The sequence below is a fragment of the Anabrus simplex genome, chromosome 2 (assembly GCF_040414725.1).
Source record: "Anabrus simplex isolate iqAnaSimp1 chromosome 2, ASM4041472v1, whole genome shotgun sequence".
NCBI classification, from domain to species: domain Eukaryota; kingdom Metazoa; phylum Arthropoda; class Insecta; order Orthoptera; family Tettigoniidae; genus Anabrus; species Anabrus simplex.
Genome location: NC_090266.1, coordinates 5,170,374 through 5,198,048, shown reverse-complemented (window position 1 = coordinate 5,198,048; position 27,675 = coordinate 5,170,374). Strand labels below are relative to the sequence as shown.

Here is a 27,675-nt window from a genome sequence, read left to right as displayed (position 1 = left end):
CTATGTCTCAAAGCGTGAACACATTACTTATTGATTTTGCATGCAACAAATATCGTACTAAACTTCTTCCTCTAGATTGTACTGCTATCTTAGCATAACTTATACACATGAACTTAAAAGTAGAAAGAATAGCCATGTTTCAAAGCGTGTACACATTACTTATTGATTTTGCATGCATCAAATATCGTACTAAACTCCTTCCGCTAGATTGTGCTGCTATCTTAACACAACCTATACGCATGACCTTAAAGTAAAAAGGTGTGTACACATCACCTATCGATTTTGCATGCATCGAATCTCGTACTGAACTTCGTCCGCTAGATTGTGCTGGTATCTTAGCATAAGTTATACACATGAACTTAAAAGTACAAAGAATAGCCATGTTTCAAAGCGTGTACACATCAACTATCGAATTTGCATGTATTGACTCTCGTACTAAACTCCTTCCGCTAGATCGTGCTGCTATCTTAGCATAATCAATACGCATGACCTTAAAGTAAAAAAGAATAGCCATGTTTCAAAGTGTGTACACATTACCTATCGACTTTGCATGCAACAAATATTGTACTAAACTTCTTCCGCTAGGTTGTGCTGCTATCTTAGCATAACCTGTACGCATGTACTTAAAGTAAAAAGAATAGCCATGTTTCAAAGTGTGTACACATCACCTATCGATTTGCATGCAACAAATATCGTACTAAACTTCTTCCGCTAGATTGTGCTGCTATCTTAGCATAACTAAGATGCATGAACTGAAAGTACGAAGAATAACTATGTTTTAAAGCGTGTACTCATTACTTATCGATTTTACATACATCGACTCTCGTACTAAACTTCTTGCGCTAGATTGTGCCGCTATCTTAGCATAACCTGTACGCATGAACTTAAAGTACAAAGAATAGCCTTGTTTCGAAGCGTTTACACATTACCTAATGATTTTGCACGAAACGACTATCATACTAAACATTTCCCACTAGATTGTGCTAAAATCATGTAAGTGTGCTGCTATCTTAGCATAACCTATCGATTTTACATGCATCTACAATCGTACTAGACTTCTTCCGCTAGAGCATGTAGCAATCGCTTTTGAGTATCCTTAACCCATGTGCATGAACTTAAAGCATAAAGATGAGCTATGTTCTAAAGCGTGTACACATCACCTATCGATAATATATGTATCGAATATCGTACTAAACTTCTCCTGCTATAGCGTACGAGTATCGCTTGTGCGTGCACGAACTTAAAGCATAAAGAATAGCAATGTATAAAAATCTTGTAAACAAAGCAGCAGCATTACGTATAGTTAAGATTAAATGCGTGCACACATCATGTATCCATGACGCACACAGTACTAAACTTATTCCATTAGAATGTACAAAGTTCGCATGTGTTTGTGCTGCTATCTTAGCATAGCCTATGTGAATGAACTTAAAGCTTAAAGAATAGTGATGTATAAAAATCTTGTGAACATAGCAGAGTGTTAACTACGTAGGTGTAGACATTGAACTTTACATGCTGAGGCAGCATACTACGTGACCGTGACGTCACGACCACGTGCTCTTGTTTGGTAAACATAGCCACGTGCTTTTTTGACAGCTGTCTTCTTGACGAACCCTAACCTCACTTTGAAGGACAATGGAGCGTCGCTAACCTCACTGCTGCCATCTTTACGGCGGTAAACCTCAAGGCTGCCACCTTTTGCATGTTATAGCGGGGAATTTTAAAAATCCAACAACGGAACATTGCTAACCTCACTCTTGCCATCTTTACGGGAGTAAACCTCAAGGGCTGCCACCTTATGCATGTTGTAGCGTGGAATTTAAAATCCAACAACAGAACATTGCTAACCTCACTCTTGCCATCTTTACGGGAGTAAACCTCAAGGGCTGCCACCTTATGCATGTTGTAGCGCGGAATTTAAAATCCAACAACAGAACATTGCTAACCTCACTCTTGCCATCTTGAAAAGTTCAGTGTTCCAAACACTAGTTCGAAAAACGTAACTCATCGCACCTCGGGGATTTTATTAGGTAAGACGTAACCCCTAGGTTCCATTCCTTGTTCTGAACATAAAACCATTTACCAATAAAGATTAATTTTCTACACTTAACAAAGTACAAGCGTTCTTGCTGATAGCGATCGATGAGGTTGTTGCACCTTTAGCCCATTAGCCCTTTAGCCCATTAGCCCTTTAGCCAAGGAATGTGCGGTAAGGAGGAGGAAGAGTCCTTTCATCCTTTTTGCCCTTCTGATAAGATGTAACCCCTGGGTTCCATACCCTATCACGATTTTTTTTCAGCCATGTTTATGCGATAACTTGTTCGACTGATTTTTACACACAAGACGAATAATGGAAGGTAAATAATTTGAAGTTATACTTTGGCTATATCGTTTACCGAGCGAGTTAGCTGCGCAAATCATCAAAATTATACTTTTGCTCTGAACACATCAAACAATGTTCTGATCATATGTTGAGGTTAACAACATCGATTACAGTGTTCGATTCTAGTCTTGTTATGTTTCATTCTGATCTTCTTAGAACGAGGGTACCCCCTAACATGTTCTAAACACATGTTGTATTGAGTACAGTGTTCGATTCTAGTCTTGATCACTTATTTCGTGTTCTGAACACATCGATCAATGTTCTGATCACATGTTGTATCGAGTACAGTGTTCGATTCTAGTCATGATCACTTATTTTGTGTTCTGAACACATCAATCAATGTTCTGATCACATGTTGAAGTTAACAACATCGATTACAGTGTTCTATTCTAGTCTTGTTATGTTTCAATCTGATCTTCTTAGAACAAGCGTATCCCCTGACATATTCTAAACACATGATGTATTGAGTACATTGTTCGATTCTAGTCTTGATCACTTATTTTGTTTTCTGAACGCATCAATCAATGTTCTGATCACATGTCGTATCGAGTACAGCGTTTGATTCTACTCTTCTTATGTTTCGAAAGTCTAAACATGCACAATAATGTTATCGCTGCACACGCTTGCCTTCGCGATGCAGGTTTAAACTTGTTCGATATAAAGCTATGCCTTGACATAAGAGGCGAAGGAGGAGGAGGAGGAGGAGGAGGAGGAGAATGATAAGGCCTTAACAGCCTATGTATAGTCACCTTTGTTTAAAGATGATAGCTGTCAAAAGAATTTTTCAAATTATCCACCACCACATTTCAGCTAAAGAGGGCAGCAGGGTGCTCTGTTGATTAAGCACATAGAATTTCAAATTGCCCTCCACCACATGCATAACAGCAGCTGTTATCTTGCGCAGTAGCCTCTAAGCTAGCTTTCTTCATAAGAGTAGCCGCCATCTTGTGCGAGCACCCCTAGGCCGTCTCATAAGGAGCTATGTATAGTCACCATTTTGTGTCTGCCATCTTGCGTAAGCATCCCTAGGACGTCTCAAGGCATCTTGTTTCTCATAAGAGCAGCCACCATCTTGTAGAAATAGATAGCTGCGAATGGCAAAGGGCTTAAGTAGGAATCGAACCGTTGATCTCATCATTAGACTATGTTTTTTCTTGTTCCTGATACTACGAACCTACGTATTAGGCGGAAAAATTTTGTCCGTTTTGCTCTACGATGCATCGTTTTCGAGATATTTAACATTTTGCATTTAAGCCTCCAAATTTAATGAATCGAACCTGCACGGCACGTTATACTCTCTACCATAGCTAAACCTGATCATGTTACGAAGACTCGCTTCAATACAAGCTAAAACAGAGCAAATGCCAAAGGGCCTAAGTAGGAACCGAACCGTTGATCCCATCATTAGACTATGATTTTATTGTTCCTCATACTGCGAACCTAGGTATTAGGCAGAAAAATTTTGTCCGTTTTGCTCTACGGTGCACTGCTTTCGAGATATTTAACATTTTGCATTTAAGCCCTAAATTTAATGAATCGAACTAGCACGACACGTTAGCCTCTAAGCTAAGAGCAGCAGCCATCTTGCGCAAGCACCCTTAAGGCGTCTCATAAGGAGACGTGTATAGCCGCCATCTTGTGTCCGCCATCTTGCGCAAGCATCCTTAGGGCGTCTCTAGCCATCTTGTGCAAGGACCCTTAAGCCGCCTCATAAGAGCAACCGCCATCTTGCGCAAGCATCACTAGGGTGTCTCATAAGGAGCCTTGTATAACCACCATCTTGCGCAAGCATCCCAAGGGCGTCTCATAAGAACCTGTGTATAGCAGCCATCTTGCGTAAGCACCCTTAAGGAGTCATGTATAGCCGCCATCTTATGCAATTAGCGTCGAGAGAGGACTGCTGTAGAATTTTTCTTTTTAAATTATCCACCACCACATTTCAAAGGTATCTAGCTAAAGATAGCAGCACTGCGTATGACAGGTGACGAATTTACATCTACTGCGATAAAGAGGGCAGCACGGTGCTCTCTGGATTAAAGATGGCGGATGATAGCTGTCAAAAAAGCACGTGGCTATGTTTACCAAGCAAGAGCATGTAGAATTTGCCGCCACCACATTTCAAACTAAAGAGGGCAGCACTATGCTCTGTTGATTAAAGATGGCGGATGGTAGCTGTCAAAAAGCACGTGAGTTTGTTTCCAAACAAGAGCATGTGGAATTTTCCAATTTGCCGCCACCACATTTCAAAGGTATCTAGATAAAGATGGCAGCACGGTGCTCTCTTGATTAAAGATGGCGGATGATAGCTAACAGAACTTTTCAAATTGCCCGCTACTACATGCTTAAGGTAGTAGCCATAAAGAGGGCAGCACGGTGTTCTGTAGATTAAAGATGGCGGGTGATAGGTGATGAAATTGCCCGCATGATAGCAGCACGGTGCTCTATTGATTAAAGATGGCGGATGACAGCTGTCAAAAAAGCACGTGGCTTTGTTTCCCAACAAGAGCACATAGAATTTTTCAAATTGCCGCCACCACATTTCAAAGGTATCTAGCTAAAGAGTACAGCACTGTGCTCTGTTGATTAAAGATGGTGAATGGTAGCTGTCAAAAAAGCACGTGAGTTTGTTTCCAAACAAGAGCACGTGGAATTTTTCAATTTGCCGCCACCACATAGAGGGCAGCACGGTGCTCTCTTGATTAAAGATGGCTGCTGTCACGTGGAATTGTCTGCTACCACAGGTATCTAGCTAAAGAGGGCAGCACTGAGGTTTGCGATGCAAGATGGCTGCTGTCAAAAAGCATTTTTCAAATTATCCGCCACCACATTTCAAAGGTAAGTAGCTAAAGAGGGCAGCACTGTGCTCTATGGATTAAAGATGGCGGATGACAGCTGTCAAAAAAGCACGTGGCTGTCAAAAAGCACGTGGATTTGTTTATCTCGAGCTAGTGAGGTTAAGTTGGTAGCACTAAGGTTTAGGCCCGCCAAGATGGCAGCACTGCCGATGACAGGTGACGCAAGAGGGCAGCACAGCGCTCTGTAGTTTAAAGATGGCGGATGGCAGCTGTCAAAAAGCATGTGGCTGTCAAAAAGCACGTGGCTTTGTTTACCTCGCGCTAGTGAGGTTAAGTTGGTACCACTAAGGTTTAGGTCCGTCAAGATGGCAGTACTGAGGTTAGCGATGCGTTGTTGTCTGTCAAAAAGCACGTGGCTTTGTTTACAAATCTGTCAAAAAGCACGTGGCTGTCAAAAAACACGTGGCTTTGTTTACCTCATGCTAGTTAGGTTAAGTTGGCACTACTGGGGTTTAGGCCCGTCAAGATGGTAGTACTGAGGTTTGCGATGCGTTGTTGTCGATGACAGCTGTCAAAAAGCACGTGGCTTTGTTTACAAATTCAAATCTCCCGCCAAAATTCAAATTTCCCGCCAAAATTCAAATTTCCCGCGGGAGGAGGAGGCCTCTCCCGAGAGCCGGAGGAGGAGGAGGCGCCAGAACCATCCAATTATACTACTGGCCCCTAGATATGATGTTTGCATAGAAGCAAAACTTGAAGTAGACTGCGGTAATGAAGTAGAATTAAAAATGTCTTTGAATGGTGTAGTTTGTTGTGTTTTTAAAAATAAATCCGTGTCTGCTTGAATGCGTTTATGCTCTTTAAATTTCCGTCGAATACTGTTTCGAGCTTGGATGATATGTTTTGTAGTCACCTTGCCCAGATGTTAAAATGATGATGTTTTTTAATCAAGTAATTACTGTAATTCTGTGTTAATGCATATAAAATGATCGAAACCTATGCCATATCGTCCATGCTGAACATCACTTTCTTTATCAGTAACTAAAAAGCTGTAACGGTAAAATGACCAACATGTAGCACACATACCTTTAAAGCCATCCAATGTCATATCAGTGTTAACATGATTGTCATACACATGTCGCATGTTGCGCTCATCTTGCCGAAAAAGCACAATAACATTTGCGTTGTCGCGTATCAACTGCTTAGGCACACGAGAATAGGTTTGGCACAAATAGATGCAATCAACAAATTTATGCAGTCCAATACTAAAGAATGCACGAATAACGTTTCGCTTTTCTGTTGCAACATCATCAAAGATCATAAGAGAATTAGGAAGCACATCGTCTGGTGATAGTACTTGCTCATGCGAATTAAATTTAAAATACCTTATTCCATCTTTAACTAGATCGTGCATTACAGTTTGTAGAATAGTATATAGCGGTTGATAGAATGACTATGCAAAAACGTAAATATTCTCGAAGCGTATACCATTTACAGAAGTAATAAGTGTAAGTAAAAGATTTGTTTTCCCGCATCCCGATGGACCTGATGTAATACATCGAACAGTAAAAGGAAACAACGTTCCAGGACGTTTTCTTGTCGGTGTACTTAAACTAGGTAAGAGATGTGGTACAATGTCGTAACAATTAGTGTGTCTTGCTGCTTTATAATCTTCATGATAACTGAATCATAAAGTACGTAATAGTAATATACATATTAAATTAAACAAGAAGTAACGGTTAGTTTATGATTTGCTCTTGGCCAGTTAAAGTCGTGTACAGCATGGTGAAACAACGATATCCAAACGACCTGAAGAAGAAGAAAGCAAAAACTGTTGGATGGAAAGATGTTATCAAGTCTGCGCAAAAAGCTATTCGAGGGGAATACAATCCTCATGCAGCTATTACTAAGGCATTACGCGCAGCAAGAGCGAGAATTTCACCAAAGTGCAGAGCAATATTTAGTAAACGTGCACGAATTATTCCTGTACCAAAACGAGGAAGATTTCTTTCTGCGGTGTTTGCTGGCCTAGCAGCTTTAGGGTCATTGCTAGGTGCTGCTAATGCTGTAGCGAGAACTTTCAAAGCTGTAGAAGAAGCGAAACAACAGTTGAAAGAGAGTGAACGTCATAAGAAGACGATGGAGGCAATTGCATTACAAGGGAAAGGTGTGCACATGAAGGAAAGGCTTTGTATCTACATTTCTCCAAAAAATGTCTACTGAATGCACTGCTCTAACGCATGATGAAGATTTTACGTTTGCTAAACAACAAGGAATTCATTATTTTCGAGGAGTGTATATGCGCGATCCACTACCAGCGCGCCCACGTGAACGTGAAAGTGCCGGAATTAACTTGGACAACAGTCGTGGATCTGGATCTCATTACGTTGCTTATGTAAGATGTAAATCTAAAGTATGGTATTTTGTTAGCTATGGAGACTTAACTCCTCCCTTTGAGCTCATACGTTATTTCGGAAGCAGTACAGACATTGTTTACAATAAATATCGTGTGCTAAACTTTAAGGGGACTTGGGACACATTTTTTTTCGGTAAATGGATGAAATTGTCGAAATTTGAATTCTGGCATAAATAAATTATATTAACCTTGCTCTACATAACAAAAGTGGTTTTGTGCCGCTGTGACTATTTTTGACGTAGTTACAGCCGTTTCTAAGTGGCTCTGCACGGTCATTTGATTCTCCATCACGCCCCCTTTTCTCTGTATGCTCGGCTATCCGTGTCCCTTCTGTTACCATTAATTCCCTCTTTACAGTAGCATTGAGATGACACAATTTTTGAATATTGGAATATATACTGCCATCTGTTGGCTATGTTATGAACTACTTCAACCTATAATTTAGTCAACATTAAACTTTATATTTTAGAGCATGTTTATAATTATATCCATTCTAGTGACATGTCTGACTTGAAAAAATTATATGTAGAAGTAGTATTTTAATATGTTTGAGAATTGTAACCATATGCATATATTTAATAAGTTAGTGGACAGCCTGACATCAGCCTATACACTTCCTTGTTTACTATTGGGTTTGTTTTGGTCAGTTTCGTGAATTGCAAGCAAGGTTGTGGGAAATTTTTAGTGAATATTATATCAAATCATGAGGAAGTAGATCCATCCAATGTAGGTAAACAAGTGCTTGACATTGCTGTATCATTTGATGGAACATGGCAGAAGCATGGCCATACATCTCTCTATGGCATTGGCATAGTGATTGACATTGTGAATGGATTAGTTATAGATTACCATGTGTTATCTAAATATTGTCACATGTGTGTTATAACTGCTCATGAACAGGGTGATGATTCTCCAGAATATAATATATGGCTGGAAGGTCATAAAGCATGTGGGGAAATGCGCCAGGAATTATGAGGGTTCATCTGTAGCAATGGAAGTATTTGCAGCTGATATTTTATGGAAAAATCAGTGGAAGAATGTGGCATGCACTACACAACTGTGCTTTCTGATGGGGATGCAAAAACATTTCTCCACCTTTCAAATGAAGCAGTATATTGACCAGATGTACAATTGAAGAAAGAAGAGTGCATTAACCATGTTGCCAAAAGGATGGGGACTGGTTTGAGGAATTTGGTGAAAGAGTGGGAAGTAAAAGGAACTACACTTGGTGTAAGGGGGCCTGGAAGTTTGAAAGAAGTAACTATTGTGAAGCTCAAAAATTATTATAGGCAGGCAATATGTCCAAATATTCCCTCAGTAGATAATATGAAATCTGCAATATATGCCTCACTATACCATTACTCCTCCACAGATGAAGATCCGAGCATAAGAAATGCCTCTTAGGACCTGAATCATGGTGCTTCTACAACAAGAGTATCGCAACAGGACAAAACCCACACAAAAATGTCAGTTTAATTCACAACTGCAATGCTGCTGAAAATTGTGCCTGTATACCAAAGGCTGGCATCAACAGAACTTCTGTCTAGATGTTGTAGAGGGGCTACTCAAAATTACAATGAAAGTCTTCATGCATGTATATGGAAAAAAAGTGCCCAAAAGAGACCTTTGTGTCCTCAAAAAGACTTGGAATAGCTGATTCTAATGCAGTTTCAGATCACAACATGTGATGCAGTGCAACACAAGAAATGAAAATGGCTGTAAGGAATTATAAACTTTCACCAGTATCCACCAAACTTGCCACACAAAGAGATGAAAGAAGAAAATTTTACAGTCAGCGGTCAGTCACACAACAAAAGAAAATAGCTGGGAAAAATCTGAAAATCCTCAAGGTGCACAGGGAGGAAGTCAAGAAGAAGCAGGAGGGTAGGAGGTATCGTACAGGTAAATTTTAAGAGAATTGGAAAGGCCATTATGAAAAATTTTAATGGTTTTAGAACTAAAATTAATTTTACTCAAAACACAATTTTTTGTAACCTGCAGTGTTCCATGCGGGTCAGATCTAAACCTATATTTACCAAAGTTGGTGTGTAGCTTCTTTGTGACCTAACAAAGAAATTGTAGGATGGATGTTGCATTCTTATTCAATATACTCATTTTATGAGGCAAAATGTACAGAAAATTAGTGGAAAATTACATGAAATAAAATTAAAAATTTGAAACAGGAGTTAATTGAGCAACATAGGGTGAATCAAAAATTCCATCCTAGAGTTTTTTATGTTATAAGGAAGAATCATTTCACAAGTTTTCAAACTCTGAGGTAAAAATCCATCCCGCAGGAAACTTTTTGAAAGTTGCATGTTTTGCGAGTGTCATAAACACAAAGTACACCATATCACATAAACTAATAAGGATATTAAGCTGAAATTAAGATATATTCTTTCCATAATAGTCCTACATATTCCATAAAAATTTCATTGTGATTGCTCAAAAATTGTGGAAAATAAGAAAATGTGTCCCAGGTTCCCTTAATACACGCATGTGCGGACGATTATGTCTTATGTTCTTATACCAAACCAAGACATTAGATAAAGAGCATTAGTGTCTACGTGATGACGAACAGTGAAAGAACGTTTGCTGTACGTGTAGAAGGACCTAAAACAACCGTCTATTTTAATCCGCCGATCGTCCTTGGCTATCAGCCGCATAGTCTTGGACTAGTACCGTTTGAAAGCTACAATAAAATCTATAATGTGCGTGATGGTGTAAACAAGTTCTATTACGATGAGTATGTGCTAACGCTATCCTCAGGTAGTTACTCAGTAGACGATTTTCATGACTATATTGAAAGTACGTTAATTGAACAGTTTGGAGAAGATAGTTTTAGTAATCCTAATTACAAGTTCTCAATCACTATAAGCAACATTACACATAAATGTGTTATTGAATCATCATTTAAGATTGACTTCAAATCACGACCAGATTCCATTGGACCATGCTTGGATTTTCGTCAAGGGAGCTCCTACCGAACGTACGTTACGAGTCTGATCAACCTATAACACACTTCGATGATTATCATGTGAACATTACTTGTAATATTATTACAGACTTCAATAGTAATCTACAACCTTCGCACGTCCTGCACGACTGAATTGTTACAGAGGAACGTGGATATACTATTTGTGAGAAACCAGCAGTAGTTCTTTTTCATCCTGTGTCTTTACAAACACATTAGCAACATTACTCTTAGACTCGTAAATAAACATAATCAGCTTATTCATTTAGATCGGCACGCGTACGTAGCTTACAAACTTCACCTCAAACCAGTATGAAAAACATCTCTAAAGCACGATGCACATTCCGAAGACACCCTACATGTGTGCAGAGACTCACCGAGTTAAGAGATACCCATAAGCAGATACTCCAAGATTTAGGATATACGCTACTACAACAGATTGGAAGAAATGCTAGACATTACGAATACAGTAGAAACTCGTGAATGTGTTGTACGAAGTGAGCTTCATTCATATCAACCTTTTACGTTTCGATTAAACAACAGTGATGAAATTCGTTTTATTATTAATCAGCAAGATGTAAATACCTTTCACACGAAAGCTACCTCTATATTGAAGGACGACTAGAAAAGTCGGATGGAAGTGGACCAAGAACATCTCAACTAAACAACCATGCTCTAGCTTTTCTCTTTTCTGAAGCGCGATATGAAGTAAATAATGTTGAAACAGATCGAACGAAGAATGTTGGTATTACAAGTGCAATAAAACTCTACCCTTCTTTCTGTGGTGAAGAAAGTAATCTCTTGCGGATGGCTGGGTGGTGTCCAAAAGCTACTAACAACTGGATGATTAATGCGGATGGAACTTTTACGGGTATGTTATCATTGAAACATATCTTTAGCTTCGCAGAAAACTTTACACGTATTATAATCAACGCAAAATAATAGCTTATTCTAATCTGTGATCGAAGTGATTACAATTCTCTTGAAGCAGCAGAAACACCAGTGGAATCGAAAATTACACTTCATCGTATACTGTGGAGGATTCCACATGTAACTTATCCGATCGTGAAAAACTTCGATTGCTTAAGATTGTAGAAAATGGTACACCATTACCTATACGTTTTCGAAGTTGGAACTGCATGAATATCCTGTGTTACCACCTACAAGTAAGCATAGGTGTGCTGTTAAAACATCACGTTTTACTGAGAAGCCCTTGTACATTATTTTTTGATTTCAAACTAATCGTAAATTCAATCGCGAAAAAGATAGCTCACTGTTTGATCACTGTAAATTAAGACTCGTTAGACTATATCTCAACGAAATTACGTATCCCTACGAAAATATAGACAATAACCTTGTGAAAAATAAGTTTGGGATGCTCTATGACATGTTTTGTAAATTTCAATCATCGTATTATCAGAAAGAAAATCGTCCGCTATTAACACCTCAAGAATTTAAAAATAAAGCACCGATTTTAGTTATAGACAGCTCTTATTATGAAGAATCTATCAAATAATCTCCTGTTGATATTCGTTTTGGTTTGAAACATCTGAAAACATTCCTGCTAACACAGCAGCCTATTGTCTTATTATTCATATGAGTGATGTTACTTACCATCCGCTAACGAATATTGTTACGAGACTATAAATAAGGATAGCTCTTTATAATTTTCATTAGCGTGTGCTTCGATATCGTACGCTATGGAACAAAACTGTAAATGTGCGTGCTGTTTGCGTGCTCATACGCAACATCTTATTTATCTTACACGAGTGAGTGAGGCTATTAAGATGTTCTATAAACATAGATCGTCGATGCCAAAACATCTTATTCAATACTTACCACCAGGATTTTTGTCTACGTACGCTGCCTCGTTCATACATCATTTTTGGGACATCTTTCTTCTACACAGTAAGATGTCGATCGATGTAGCATTATGCAGAACTAGTCAACGACATTACAAGCATCGAGGAGAAAATGGTGATGATGATTAGGATGGACCAAATCCTAGGATTGAACACTGTACACAGTGTATGAATGAACTTTCTCTAGTACCTCACGATGATGACGATTCAGATAAGGAATAACAACAAGGTAAGAAGTGTATGATCTTGTCTGTAAAGCATGACATACTTAGTATAATATATTTCTAAATGTTTTGTTTAATTTGAATGTTGTAGGCGGCATTTCAGAAGCATACTGCAAAACGTTGTTAACCCCTTAGCGCTGACCTCTATACGTGGTATAGACCCTCTTTTCTTCCGTAGCCGTCGACCTCTATACGTGGTATAAACCCTCTTTTCTTCCGTAGCCGCCGACCTCTATACGTGGTATAGACCCATACAGGGTTTCACATTTACGGCTATAGCGCGAAGAGTTTTGGAGTTACTGATAAGCAAATTGTTTTGTTCCCAAGAAGACAGTTTCGGGTTTATCAGTGTTGTAAATAAGAATTGAAAAATCGTTATAATGTAGTTGTTTTTGCAAGGATAATTATTTGTCAAATAATTCTGAGCACTAATCTCTTGCTTTTTTAAAAGTCTGTTTGCTTCACTCTTTCCCACAGAATAAAATAAAGAAATGATGATCTGAGAAGTATGTATTTTCGTGTGATGTTCTTTGCTCTATTTGTACATTGGGAGTGCGGTTTATTTATTATATTTGTCTTTATTTCTCGGCTTGTAATATTTTCGTAACTCTCCACGAGCGCTCTGTGTAGGCATCAGTTAGTGCTGCTTTCTGTCATACGATACGAGAACCAGTTGTTCATGGTATATATCTCGCTTGAAAGACAATGTCTCGAACTTTTATCTGAAATATGTATCGAGTTGGTTTGTTTCGTCATACATGTTATTCCCCTCATTCAGTTTCGTCCTGTTGCTTTCGGTCTCGCTGCAGCTTCATCAGTCCGTGTGACGCGCCGCGCTCAGCCGTGGTATGACTGACAGTAACGTGCTTGAAATATTGTATAATTCAGATGAAAGTTTAGTCGGAATTAGTAGTGACGGTATTAGCAGCAGTGATAATGAAAAAGATGATGTAGCAGTGGTAAATGATGAGAGTGACGATGAGGAGGAAACAGTACCTGGAAATTTCGTGTAAGAGACTACAGGTCAAAGAGAAGTTTTCAGCGGTGAATTCTGATTGCTAAATTCTCTAATAATACTCACACAGATCACAGAGACAAATATTGAGCAATTACCTTATCGGGTTCAGCTGGTGAAAGGTTTGTATACAAACTACGCTAGCTTGGGAGGGGAACGAAATATTCAAGGCCGGCGCGCATCAGATAATACAGTTCCAAGGTTGCAGGAAAGACATTTTATCAGGAAATTAGCACCCAAGAGTTGGAAATCCAAACCTCAGGGACATTGTATCCTGTGTTCAAAACACGGCGAAAAGAAGACGTCAGTGTACTGCTGCCAGGAGTGTGACTTGAGTCCCTGTCTCAAAGAGTGCTTCGAACTCTATCACACGGAACTAAATTACTAAGGAAATGTGAAACAGTTATGTAATTATCTGCATGTACATAGTTCTGTCATAAGGAATTCCAAATTTCGTGAAAATCGGGCTACTCTTATAGTTGTAGTAACGCTTTAAGTGAATCGATGTATTTCAGTCGCGCGTAGTTGAAATCTCATCCGGCCGCGGGGTAGGAAGCTATTTAAATGGCTGCGACGCTGAGGGGTTAAGAAACATACCAACGTTGTCAACAGCAAAACGAACACTGTTGTAGTACATTGTAAATAAAAATTTGATCTCATTCAAAATGTTGTACTTATTGCATTCCTTACACCTACTTACTCTTAAGAAAACGATCAAGTCCAAACATGCACAATGATGTCATCACTGCAGCACGTGCTTACTCTAGCTATCCCGATGCATGATTAAACCTGTTCGATAAAGCTATGCCTTAACAGAGGAGGTAGAGGAGGTGGCTATAACATCCACCGCCATCCTGTGTACTAGCCCCCAAGTGCTAATTGGCGATGTAGTAGCCGAAAAGATAGCAGCATGGTACTCTGTTGAATAAAGATTTTTGCTGTCCAAAATGCACGTAGAATATTTTAAATTGTCCGCCACCACATTTCAAAAGGTAAGTAGCTAAAGATAGCAGCACTGAGGTAAGCGATGTAAGATAGTAGTAGCTAAAGATGGCAGTACGGTGCTCTGTTGATTAAAGATGGCTGCTGTCAAATATAATTTTTCAAATAACCGCCACCACATTTCAAAGCTAGTATCTAAAGATGGCAGCACTGAGGTTTGCGGTGCAAGATGGAGGATGACAACTGTCAAAAAGCACCTGGATTTTAAATTACCAGCAGTGACGTAAAGGGGGGCAGCACTAAGGTTAGCGATGCAAAATGGCGGATGACAGCTGTCATGTGGAATGGTATAGCAGCACGATACTCTGTTCATTAAAGATGGCTGCTGTGAAATAGAATTTTTCAAATTATCCGCCGCGAAAGTAAGTAGCTAAAGAGTGCAGCACTGAGGTTTGCCATGCAAGATGGCGGATGACAGCTGTCATGTAGAAATTGCTCGCCACCACATTTCAAATGTATAGCAGCACGATGTTCTGTTGATTTAAGATTGCTGTTGTCAAATAGATTTTTTCAAATTGCCCGCCTCAAAGTTATGTAGCTAAAGAGTGCAGCACTGAGGTTTGCGATGCAAGATGGCAGATAACAGCCGTTACGTAGAAACCGCCCGCCACCACATTTCAAAGGTAAATATCAAAATCAAAAATCAAAATCTCTTTATTTGCAAATGAGGTGTCTACCTCGGTGGCAAATGGTACACTAAAATACATTATTGTCAAGCACTAAATTTTAAATTAACAGGAGACGAAGATAATTTTCCTAGAATACAATATTATACAATTTACGCTAACAATGTTTTCTATTAAACACACACATCATCCTTAATAAATTTATATTGTTTACAAAATTCTACTTATAATATCTTACAAACATAGTCAACTCATATACAGTACGGTATGTGAAATTACTTCTAATAATACTATGCAACTGGTATAAGATTAAAATTAACACTGAATTTATTCACATATTTATATTTTACCCATTTGGGAACCTAAGTAGCATAACGACCTGCTGCGTCTTAACCAGAGCCCCTTTTGCCACCACTTTTCAGAGTTCCTGAAGGGCCTCCACAGCTACCGTAGCGGTCCCAGGGCCCTCGAAGTCCCCACTGTACTTCACCCCTACAGGCAGTCCCCTACTTGGGCTATCCAAACTCCTTAGACCAGGGGATGGAATTAATTTAATCACACACATTTATTATTTACAATATCCTGCACTGGTCGAATGCCCTCTAACGTTTAATTTATTATCTCTGTTGTTGTTTATTCTCTTCTTGAATATCTGTACAGATTTTGGAAAAGGATCAAACACTACCCCTGGTAAACTGTTCCACTCCTTCACGCCCTTCCCAATGAATGAAAATTTACCCCAATCGCTTCTGCTAAAATTCCTTCTAATTTTGTACTTGTGGTCAGTTCTACCAATATAATTATTTTCCAACCGAAGCCTCTCACGGATATCTCCCCATGCTTCTTCTCCTGTATAGGCTCTATATAATCCTATAAGTCTAGTTTTCTCCCTTCTCTTACTTAAAGTTTCCCACCCAAGTTCCTTTAACATTTCTGATACACTACTCTTTCTCCTGAAATCCCCTGTTACAAACCTTGCTACTTTCCTCTGCACACCATCTAGTTATTTTATTAGGTATTCTTGGTAAGGATCCCAAACACTGTTTGCATATTCCAATAATGGACGAACCATACTTAAGTAACTTTTTTCTTTTAATTCTTTGTTGCATCCTTTAAGTAGTCTCATTATGACATGTAACGATCTGTATGCTTTCCCAACAATGTCATCAACATGACCCTTCCAGTGCAAATTACTTTCAAATCTCACACCTAAGTATTTGCACTTGCCATCTTTTGGGATAACTACCTCATCCAAAGTATATTCAAATTCAGTTTTAAAGCTCCTGTTTGTAAATGTTGTAACAGTTGATTTGCCTCCATTAATCTTCATATTATTTTCTTCAACCCATTCTTGGATACTGTCAAGGTCCCTTTGTAATTCTGAACAATCCTCAATGTTATTTATTTCCCTATAAACAATTATGTCATCTGCATACAATCTTATTTTCGATGTTATATTGTTCCCTAAATCATTTGCGTATATTAAGAAAAGTAACGGACCGATTATACTACCCTGTGCAATTCCCTTCCAGACTTTCTCTTCCTGTGATATATTATTTCCTACTTTGACTTTCTGAACCCTTGAATTTAGAAATGTTCTTATCCAACGTATAACACTTACATCCAATCCTATTCCCTCCAATTTCTTTAATAATATTCCATGTTCCACTCTATCAAAGGTTTTGGAAAGATCTATGGCTATGCAATCTAACTGGCCTCCTGAATCTAACTGATCTGATATGTCCTGCTGAAATCCCACCAGTTGTGCCTCGCAAGAAAATTTCTTTCTAAATCCATACTGGCTCCTCATGAACCAATTTTTATCATCACATATCCCTCTGATGTACTTTGCTATTAAACTCTCCAGTATTTTACAAACTATACTGGTCAGGCTGATTGGTCTGTAGTTCTCTGGTTTCGTTTTATCACCCTTTCCTTTATAAATTGGTATTATTATAGATTCCTTCCATTCCTTTGGTATCACACTGTTATTTATGACATAGTCAAAGAGAAATTTTAAATAAGGCACTATATACCACCCCATTGTCTTTAATACCTCCCCAGTAATTTTATCACTTCCTGCTGCTTTTCCTTGCTGAAGCAGTTGGATTTCTCTGAAAATATCTTCATTTGTGAATGAGAAGCTTCTTGTTTCCCTCTGTGTCTCTCCCTCTCTATCTTCTGTTACGGTTTCCAAGTTCTGACAATCTTCTACTGAATCTCGGAATTCCCTACTAAAGAGGTTTGCTTTCTCAGTATCTGTTAAATAGTGTTCACCCCCTTCTCCCACCATTGTAGGAATTTCGATTCCTTTTCCTTTCTGATTCCTAATATACGAATACAGCTTTTTCCATTTCCCTTTGTGGTCATTACCCTCTTGAAGAATGCCATTCATATAATTCTCTTTTGCTTCCTTTTTCACTCTATTCAGTTCCCTCATTAGCTGTTTTCTACTTTCTCTACTCTCCCTACCTTCTTTGATTTTCCTGTTTACTATTCTACATTTTTTTAAATTTTCTTAGTTCCCTTGTGTAATAAACAGGGTCTGAGGTCATTTTACCCTTCTTAACAGGTACAAATCTCTTCTCTCCTTCCCAAATGATTCCTTTAAATTTAGCCCAAAGTGTATCCACATTATTCCCTTCACTTATCCAACAACTGAATTGTGATTTAAGGTAAGTCCCAAATTCATCAACTTTAGTTTTTCTGTATAATTTCTTGTCTTTTGTGACCCTCTTATTAAGCATTTTTGGTACAAGTCCTACATCCATTATTACAGCCTTATGGTCACCTATTCCTTCAATTACCTCAGTTTTATCAACAATTTCCCATGGTTTAACCAAGAATACATCTAGCAAGTTATTGAGACGAGTTGGTTCTTGTACTACTTGTGTAAATCCTCCCTCCCAAATTAACTTATTTGCCAGTTTCTGTTCATGGGCTTCACGTGCAGCTCCATTCCATTCAACTTCAGGCAAGTTTAGATCTCCCCCAATTATTACCGTATCATTATTGTTTTTATGAGTATAATCTATTATTTTCTCAAATATTTCCATGTCTCTTTCCTCTCTTCCAGGCCTATATGTTCCTATAATTCCCACCTCCTTCATATTATAACAAACTAATTTTATCCCTAATATTTCATCCCTTTCATCAGTAAACCATTCATAGCTAAAGAGGGCAGCACGGTGCTTTGTTGATTTAAAGATGGCAGCTGTTCAAGTAAATTTTTCAAATTACCCGCTACTACGTGCGTAAGGTAGTAACCGTAAAGATAGCAGCACGGTGCTCTCTTGATTAAAGATGGCAGCTTGTCAAAGGTAAGTAGCTAAAGAGGGCAGCACGATTCTCTGTTGATTAAAGATGGCTACTGTAAAAAAAGCACGTATGTTTGTTTCCAAACAAGAGCACGTGGAAATTGCCACCACCACATTTCAAAGGTAAGTAGCTAAATAGTGCAGCACTGTGTTTTGCGATGCAAGATGGCGGATGGCAGCTGTCAAAAAAGCACGCGTCTTTGTTTACTGATTCAAATATCGCGTAGTAAGGTTTAGTTTGTAGTACTGAGGTTTAGCCCCGTCAAGATGACAGCACTGACGTTAGCGTTGCGTTGTTGTCGATGACAGCTGTCGAAAAACACGTGGCTGTGAAAAAAGCACGTGGCCTTTTTTATCAATTCAAATCTCGCGCTAGTGAGTTTAAGTTGTCAGCACTGAGGTTTAGGCCCATCAGGATGGCAGCAGTGAGGTTAGCGTTGCGCTGTTTTCGATGACAGCTCTCAAAAAGCACGCGGCTTTGTTTACAAATTCAAATCTCGCGCTAAAGTTCAACTTTCCTGCGGGAGGATGAAGAGGCCCCTGGGAAGGCCCCCGGGAGGAGGAGGAGGAGCGGGCCCCTAGGAAGGCCCCGGGAAGGTGGTGGGGGAGGCGGAGCGGGCCACTGGGAAGACCCCCAGGAGGTGGTGGAGGAGGCGGAGCGGGCCCATGTGAGCCGGAGGTGGAGGTGGCGCTAGAACTGTCCATTATATCTACTTAAGCCATTCGATAAGGTGGATCATGGAAGACTACAGGCAAAAGTGAGTGCAATCGGACTAGAAGAAGGAGTGACTGAATGTGTGGCTATATTTCTAGCAAAAAGAACTCAGTAAATTAGAGTAGGCGAAGCTTTATCCGTCCCCATAATAATTAAGAGGGCAGTTACTCAACGTAGGATTTTTGGACCTTTCTGTTTTCTTGTATATATGATGCAATAGTTACGTAGAAATGAAAAGGTTAGCACAGGATAGGGTGGCATGGAGAGCTGCATCAAACCAGTCTATGGACTGATGACTTAAACTACAACATCAATAATATGTGTAAAGAAGTGGAATCGGCTATAAGCCTTTTGCATATGATGTTATTCTGTACAGAATAAGAAATACGTCACAAAATTTTGAGCAACTGCAAAATGAGCTGTATAATGTTGTGTAGGCCATCGAATGCTGATAAGCGGGGTTAAAAGTCAGGTTGTGAGCTTCTTAAATAGGGTCCTCTCAGTTTTAAGTACTGAGTTGATGGGGTGAAAGTTCCTTTTCTTTATCATTCTAAGTACCTAGGTGTTAAGATGAGGATAGATCTAAATGGGGCGATCGCATAAATATAATTTTAAATAAAGGGTTCAGATCTCTGCACATGCTTATGAGGGTGTTTAGGGGTTGTAGTAAGGATGTACAGGAGAGAGCATATAAGTCTCTGGTAAGACACCAACTAGAGTATGGTTCCCGTCAATGTGACTCTCACCAGGATTACTTGATTCAAGAACTGAAAAATTCCAAAGAAATGCAGCTTGATTAGTTTTGGGTAATATGCGGCAACAGAGTAGGCTTACAAAAATGTTTCAAAGTTGGGGCTGGAAGACCAGTGAGAGAGGAGACGAGCTGTTCGTCTAAGTGGTATGTTTCGAGATGTCAGTGGAGAGATGGCGTGGGAGGACATTAGTAGACGAATAAATTTGAGTGGTGTCTTTAAAAGTGGGAAGGATCACAATATCAAGGTAAATTTGGATATCATGAAGAAAAATTGGGGAAAGCATTTGCTTATAGAAAGGGAGTTAGGCACTGAAATAACTTACCAAAGGAGATGTTCAATAAATTTTTCAATTTCTTTGCAATCATTTAATAAAAAGCTAGGAAAACAAGAGTTAGGGAATCTGCCACCTGGGCGACTGCCCTAAGTGCAGATCACTAGTGATAGATTGATTCATACCCTTATTGATAGATTGATTCATACCCTTATAACTATAACTATAACATATGACTATGTGCAGAGATCTGTACACTTTATTTACAATCTCATCGATGAATATCGTTCCTTATATTAACTCCTAATTACCTACAATGATCCCCATAAAGAACTTTCACCCTATCAACTCAGTAATTAGAACTGAGTGGACTTCGCCTATTAGAGGAACTCATGGTATGACTTTGATCATCATACCTTTGCGTACTGTGCATTACACAACATTATTTGGTGATTTTTCAGTTGCTCACAATCTTGTAACTTAATTATTACCTTATGTCTGACGCCTCAATTAACTCCACCAAATACGCACCTTCAAGTCTGAGACACCGTATCCCTTTCGGAGCTGTATCTGAGACACCTCTAAGCTTGATATGAAGGCTGCTAAGCGAGACAGGGACTGCTTGCCCGAACCGCCAACACCAACAAGGAGGGCGCTACCTCTGGGTGTTTCAAGAATACGGTTTATCCTGAAAATAAACATGCACACTTTTATTAAGTTGTCTGTTATAAGGAGTTTGCTGGTTATTTTCATTGATTAGTGACTATTAAGTCGAAAGGCCCACCAAATCAACAATCTTATATAAAAAAAATTATTGTGCCTTGTTTATGCGAAACGTGTTTCATCTCCTATAAGAGACACTTAAAGTTCCGTGGAAAATCTCAACTTAACATCACAAGGATAACAACCACGTGAGGGAAATTAAAGACTAATTATTTGCAGATAAAAGTTTTAAAATACCGGTATATATAGTTTCCATGTGGAACGAGGGCGACAGCACGAGTGCGAACAGTTAGTACACAAGAAAGTGAAAGTGAAAAAATGGTATTGAGCGTGGGGATGTATGATTTTAGGCATATCAGGTTAATTTTAATTTGTATGTAGATAAAAAAAACTTATTATATGCGACGAAACCAAACGGAATGCAAATAGTTTAATATCATATAAATAAAAGATCGATAGTTTGTAAGTGTGACGGTGGCGACATCTATGTATTGACTGGTAATGATATGCTCTTTGTGATGAAATGGTATATCTAAGTTAGAATACTTCTGTTCCACGTCCTTGTTATAATGAGAGGGCGGAATACAGATCATTGTCACTGTTGTCGGCGTGTGTGGAGATGAAATTGTGGTTGTTGAATTAAGTTTTACGAAAACATTTGTGGAAAAATAAGTGTATACTATAGGAATCTTGAATAGGAATCATATACACGACGGATATTGTAGAACTGTGACATTACTGACAAATAGTGAGAAAATATCGCAAGTTGTACGAAAGCGAAGCCATTACATAAGATCAACGACGCATTTAAGGATTTAATGTGGGTATCCTGTAAATAATTACTTACATCAAGGATTATATATTATTGTTGAGTATAATAATGGTAGTGTGTGAACTTGTTAATCTAATACTGGATTGTTTCAGGTCAGATCAGATTGAGAATAATATGACGGTTTGGACGATGAATTTATTTATTGAGACGCAAGGCTAAGATGTGAAAGCGGGCTCCTGCCGTGAAAATGGCACGGTTGCGGGGAGGATCCCACCCTGCTCTGCGGGTCAGTAAACACCTAGACATTTATAATGCCTTTTCATGGTAGATTTTATTTCAATTCCTATTAGTAGAATGTAATTATGTAGTGATAGGTGATATCCTGAGGTAGTTCGTTGAAACGTGGAGTAAATGCGCAATACGTGAATTATTTTGGCATGTAGCGATATTTATATACGGAAATTACACGGTGTAATGTACGTATGTGATTGTTTATTGTAGGGAGTCGACTTCGACGTTGTACACATTAATGTATATCGTAACTGCTACTTGGTTAGCTATTTTATGCGAGCATACGTCAAACGTGTTCATATATAATCTATGCATACCTGCAATGTGACGCACAGGTAAAGGTTATGTGGTTTGTTGCGTGTGATATTGTAAGTGAACATCGCGAATCAAATGGTAAAATATCAGTTGAGTATTAATCACAGCATGGCTATTAATGATAGTCAATAAATTACTGCATATTGTGGTATTACAAGAACAAAATAAGCAGGTAAGTGATGCATATAATGTGAAGCTACAAGTGATAATGAATATGAGAAACGATGTTAGATGAATATATTGTCCGCTTCAAATTTGGTGATCTTGAGAATATTTACGAGTTAATATTAAAAGTTTTATTGTGCGCTGGGAGCTGTATTTCTCATTTGGGAACCAGTCACCGAGCTCCGAACCAGTTTTTCTTCATTCAGAGGGGCGATGTATTGATCCACGTTCGACCAGGGCAAGGTAAATCACGTGAAGACCCCGTGTGCTAACCTGCCACGTGCGAACGGCCTGACTGCCAGCAAGCTTCTCGAACAGTCGGAGCCAATTATAAGAGAAGCCCGGGAACCAATAATCGTATTCAAAAAGTACACGCCTCCCAAGCCAAGGATATAAAAAGCCATGTTCTAAGTAAATCACTCTCTATTCTACTCTACTCTGCGCTACTCTACTCGACTCTGATCTACGTTACTCTGGTGTTCATCGTGACCACGTGGGAGAGAACTTTGCCGTACGAGCAGACGTCCGTTCTGCCGAATTTAGTGGAAATTATTTACTAACTCTTCTGGAGTAAATTCCAACCTAGAAAATCCAAGTTAAGTGTAATTATCCAGGAGAAGATTCAGTAATTCTGCGTGTGTATGTGCATATCTTAATATTTGTCGTCTCAGTTACGGCTTACACTTCTGGAACGCGACAGAATCCATCCCGGAGATCGCAGTGATCATCAAGATGAATAATTATTCCACAATGCACACCTTAACTTCATCGTGGGACGTCTACTGTCGTGTCTCCATGACTTTCTAAGTATGTGAGGGGTATCTGGTCAAGAGAAGGTGACTGACCGGGGAAATGCTGGAATGACTGACTACAACCTGGGATCGAGCCTCATCTAAAACTAGAGTACCATTTAAAAGTTCATTTCTTTCTCATCTTTGTAAAGCTAGAAGGTCTTTCTTCTTTAAATCGTAGATCTATTAGTTTTGTTGTAGATAGAAGCATTTCTTGAGGTGTCATGGTGGTCGAGTTTCATGTGTGTGACTGAAATTTGGAACCTATTAGATTAGAAGTGTAGTCTGTCTTTGAGTGAGTTCCCATGCATATGAATTAGATATATCTAAAAATCACTGACCACGCGATAAACTTTATTTATTTGCCTGTAATATTGAAATTAATCGGATTTGAATTTACGTGCACAATTTGTGAGATAGGATCGAACCTAGTGTCATTTTAAGATCCCATGTATTCTTTAGGATCGAGTCATCTAATTTTACGATATTTCATGAGGATTGATAGATACAATAATCACTTGAGTAATAGTAAAGACGAATAAAGGTCGGGTAAAAATGGAATTAAACGGTCGTGAGCTATAACTTATCTTAGATTCATTGTATGTGAGATTTAATGTGCTCTGTTCATGAAGTGCCTGGAATACGGCAATCCTGCGGGATGTTAATTATGTAATTGATTAATTGGAGAATTCATTTGTGATGATTGATTTGTTCTTGTGTCTTTGGGAGCACAATGGAATTCATTGTAAGTGGAGCACATGTTGTGTATGTATTTCACGGATAGGGAATAATAATAATAATAATAATGCGCTTGAGGCTCACGAACGCGATAGTTGCGACTTGTCACCCACGTGATGGTGGTGATCATGGAATCTTGTTGGAATCTTCAATCATATCTCAGAAATTTAGATGAATCTCCATCGTTGTGAGAGCAATATTTCAATCCAAGTAATATCCCTATTTTCGATCACTAGCCACTATTGAAGAAAGAGTATTTTCCATACACGAATTTATCCTCTGCAGAATGTTGACGTGACCATGCTAAAAAATAAGGAATAAACTTTTAAGGGCAGAATTCGCTGTAAATAATGTATATAAAAGTACGTGTTATACTGTATGAATGTGACGCGTGTGTGTGTGTAAATATGAGTATTTTCCATGTCTTTTGATTGTTCAATTTGATTTAATCTGGTCGTGCATCTATGGCGACGCAGATTATCTTCAACGTTGTGTGCCACATTGAGAATTTATTTTAGCGCACCTTAAGGAAAAATTTTATGAGCTTTATGTCGAGGAAGACTAGAATAGGATTTCATTTTGTTGATTATTATGATTTAAAGGAAAGATCGTCTCGTTATTTTTCCGCAAAGGCAAGCGATTTGTATTGAATGCCATGCAAATATCAGATTAAATGTTCAAGAACGGCATAATTAACTTTAATTTTAGTGATAATGAGACACAGTAATTAATTGAAGAATAATTATTTAAAAATGTAATTATAATTGCCATGTGGATAATGCAGTGAGATACACTAATTAGAAAACACGATCGTGTGATGATGAAGGAACATGTTACACAAACAACAATAATAATAATAATTAATTATAAAATTGTGAAATTAATTTTGACTTTTACTGAAGCTTCTACTGGTGTAATTGACGAATGTTATACACTTTAAATGTTGAGATTTATCAGAATTCAGATTACTGTAAATTCATGGAACCTTTAGCAAGTTTTCCGATGGAACCATAAGCGAGACAGCTGTCTAATAATTTTGTAAAAACTTTGTTGAAATCTTTGAACTCTTTCAGCTAAATATTTCAATTTTAAAGGCAGTAAAGGCCTAATTTTTCTTTGTTAATTTTCATTCCAGAACAGTAATAATAATAATCGTATGGCCTCAGAACAATAAGGCTGGTGGACGAGAAATACATGTGGTTCTCACATACTACTGAAGAATAAAATATTATGAAAGTACGTTGTAAAACAAAATCCAGCAAGGGTATTTTTGTTGTGAAATGCTAATGTTAATAAATGTAAGAGTGTAGTTTTAAATTTTCATTTATTTCTGCTTGGTCATCAACCCCTTTTACCCTTAAATGCCTCTAGAAAACGGAAGCCTTGAACGAACGGTCCACCTCGGGATCTCTCGCTCACTGGCTGGGCTTATTCAGGCAATAATGGGGGCATTTAATATTTCTTAATCCACCGTGGGGCCTCGAGATTGGCTAATTCCATCATGGGGTTCGGTGATGGGCTTATCCAAGCTTGAAAATGATCTTGTGCTGTCCAGTGTTCACGACATTGACTAGATCAGATGACCAATTAAGTTAGGCTGACTCTGATACATTTATTCGCCCAAATTGTTGTGGCTAACATAAGCACATATTAAATTTATCTTTAATGGATCTTGTTTTAAGAAAAAATTCTTGCTGGTGATTAGAAATTATGAAATTATTGCGACGATGTAACTAACTAAAATTAGGCTAATAATTGTGACCGATATTGTTAAAAATTCAGAACTTTTATGGTATCGAAAATTCATTGCCTTTGCTATTAGATGGGTTCGATTCCTAACATTCCCTAAACCCGATCGGAATCCTTCTCTTACCAGAGTAGCCATTTCATGAATTATTCTTATTTTGGATGACTTACGGCAGATGTTATTGGCAATGAAGGAGAGACTTAACGCTAACCTGGAAAAATCTCTTAACGATAGCTAAGCTAATTTAGAGAGAAAACTTAGTGATAATCAGGTGAACTTAAAGAAGAAGCTTAGTGACAATCAGGCGAACTTGAATGCTAGCCATGCTAGACTAGAGAAAGGGCTCTGTGATCTCGTTGACAGTCAGGCTAACCTAGAAAAGGGACTTAGTGATCTTAGCAACAATCAGGTGAACTTGGATATGAAGCTTGGTGACAATCAGGCTCACTTAGAAAAAGGACTTAGTGATCTAAGTGACGCTCGGTTAAACTTATAAAAAGCTCTTGGGGAAGCCATAGAGGAAAAACTTACGGACATTAAACACCAAACTGAGGAATGTCTTGGAAAAATAAGTGCGGACATTAAGCTCTTTAATGGCAAGTTAGCTTCAATGCAAAGCGAGCTCGTAATAGTTAAGAGCTATTTCGCGACCATGAAGAAGGAAGTTAATGAAAACGTAGCTAAATCGGTGGCAGGTATGTCCAACGAATTTAGTGAACGTTTGGCGAAAGTTCAACAAGACATTTTAACCGGAATAGACAAGTACAAGGGCGAAGTTGAACAATCATTCCAGAACATCGAGGAAAAGTTTGACGATAACGCCGAGGACCTCAAAGCCACTAAATTGCCTTGGGCAAAGAAATTCACCGGACTGAACGAAAAGTTGAAACAGGTCGAAAAGGGCAGCCTTGACGAAATCAAGATATCCCAAGCTGACAATTCAGAGCGGATGGGCTACTTTTACGACTCACTTGAGGATAGTCGATCCGAAATGAAATCAATTAAGGCCACCTTGATTAATGAAATCCACAAGGTCAAGGCCGAATCTAAAACCGACACCGACAGGATACGAAAGGAATACACGAACGGAATTAAGGAGCTTGTACACAAAATGCACCTCCTAAAAATTCAAAATGAAAATACTAACACGATCACTAACTCGTTGCTGAAAAACAAGCGTTACAGGAACAACGCATAACCGGCACAGTTCAGGCATCGACCCCACTGACAACGTTAGGAAAATGCGCTGCAAATCCTATCGACATTTCTTCAGGGCCGGCGGTAAATACGTCTCAATTAAATACGCCTGGTCAGACGCAGATAGTTAACATCATTCGTCTTCATGAGGACCAGCCAAAGAAATTCAACAATGCCAGAGGCAACGTGACACCAAAAGGCTTTAGTAACGAATTACAGAACTACATCCGTGATGCGAAAATTCCACCTGAAAGGCAGTTGAGAGTCACTGAAAAAATTTTAGAAAATTCAGTGCACACCTGGTTTATGGCGTTTCGATTTTCATTCGACGACTTTGCAGGTTTCAAGAAGGCATTCCTGGACAAGTACTGGAATAGCGACGTACAACACAACCTTAAAACGGAGCTATACGCCAGGAGGTATGCTTCGTCGATGCCCACTAAGTACGCAGACTTCTTTTCCAGTCAATTGCGTAAGCTTCGGGAACTGGACTCACCGCCATCAGGACCTGAACTGGTCAAGGTGATAATACGACAACTATCAGCTGATGTGAAGAGGATCATGATAGCCTCGAACACACA

General features: G+C 38.8%; 1 protein-coding gene across 1 annotated transcript in view; it reads right to left on the bottom strand.

The window, feature by feature from the left end:
- Nucleotides 1-27,675, bottom strand: part of LOC136863901 (dynein beta chain, ciliary-like) — a 5,220,903-nt gene that overhangs the window by 2,274,897 nt on the left and 2,918,331 nt on the right. Inside the window, exon 53 of the mRNA XM_068226514.1 lies at nucleotides 20,887-21,043. Coding sequence (XP_068082615.1) covers nucleotides 20,887-21,043 — 157 coding nt within the window. The remainder of the gene's footprint in view (nucleotides 1-20,886; nucleotides 21,044-27,675) is intronic.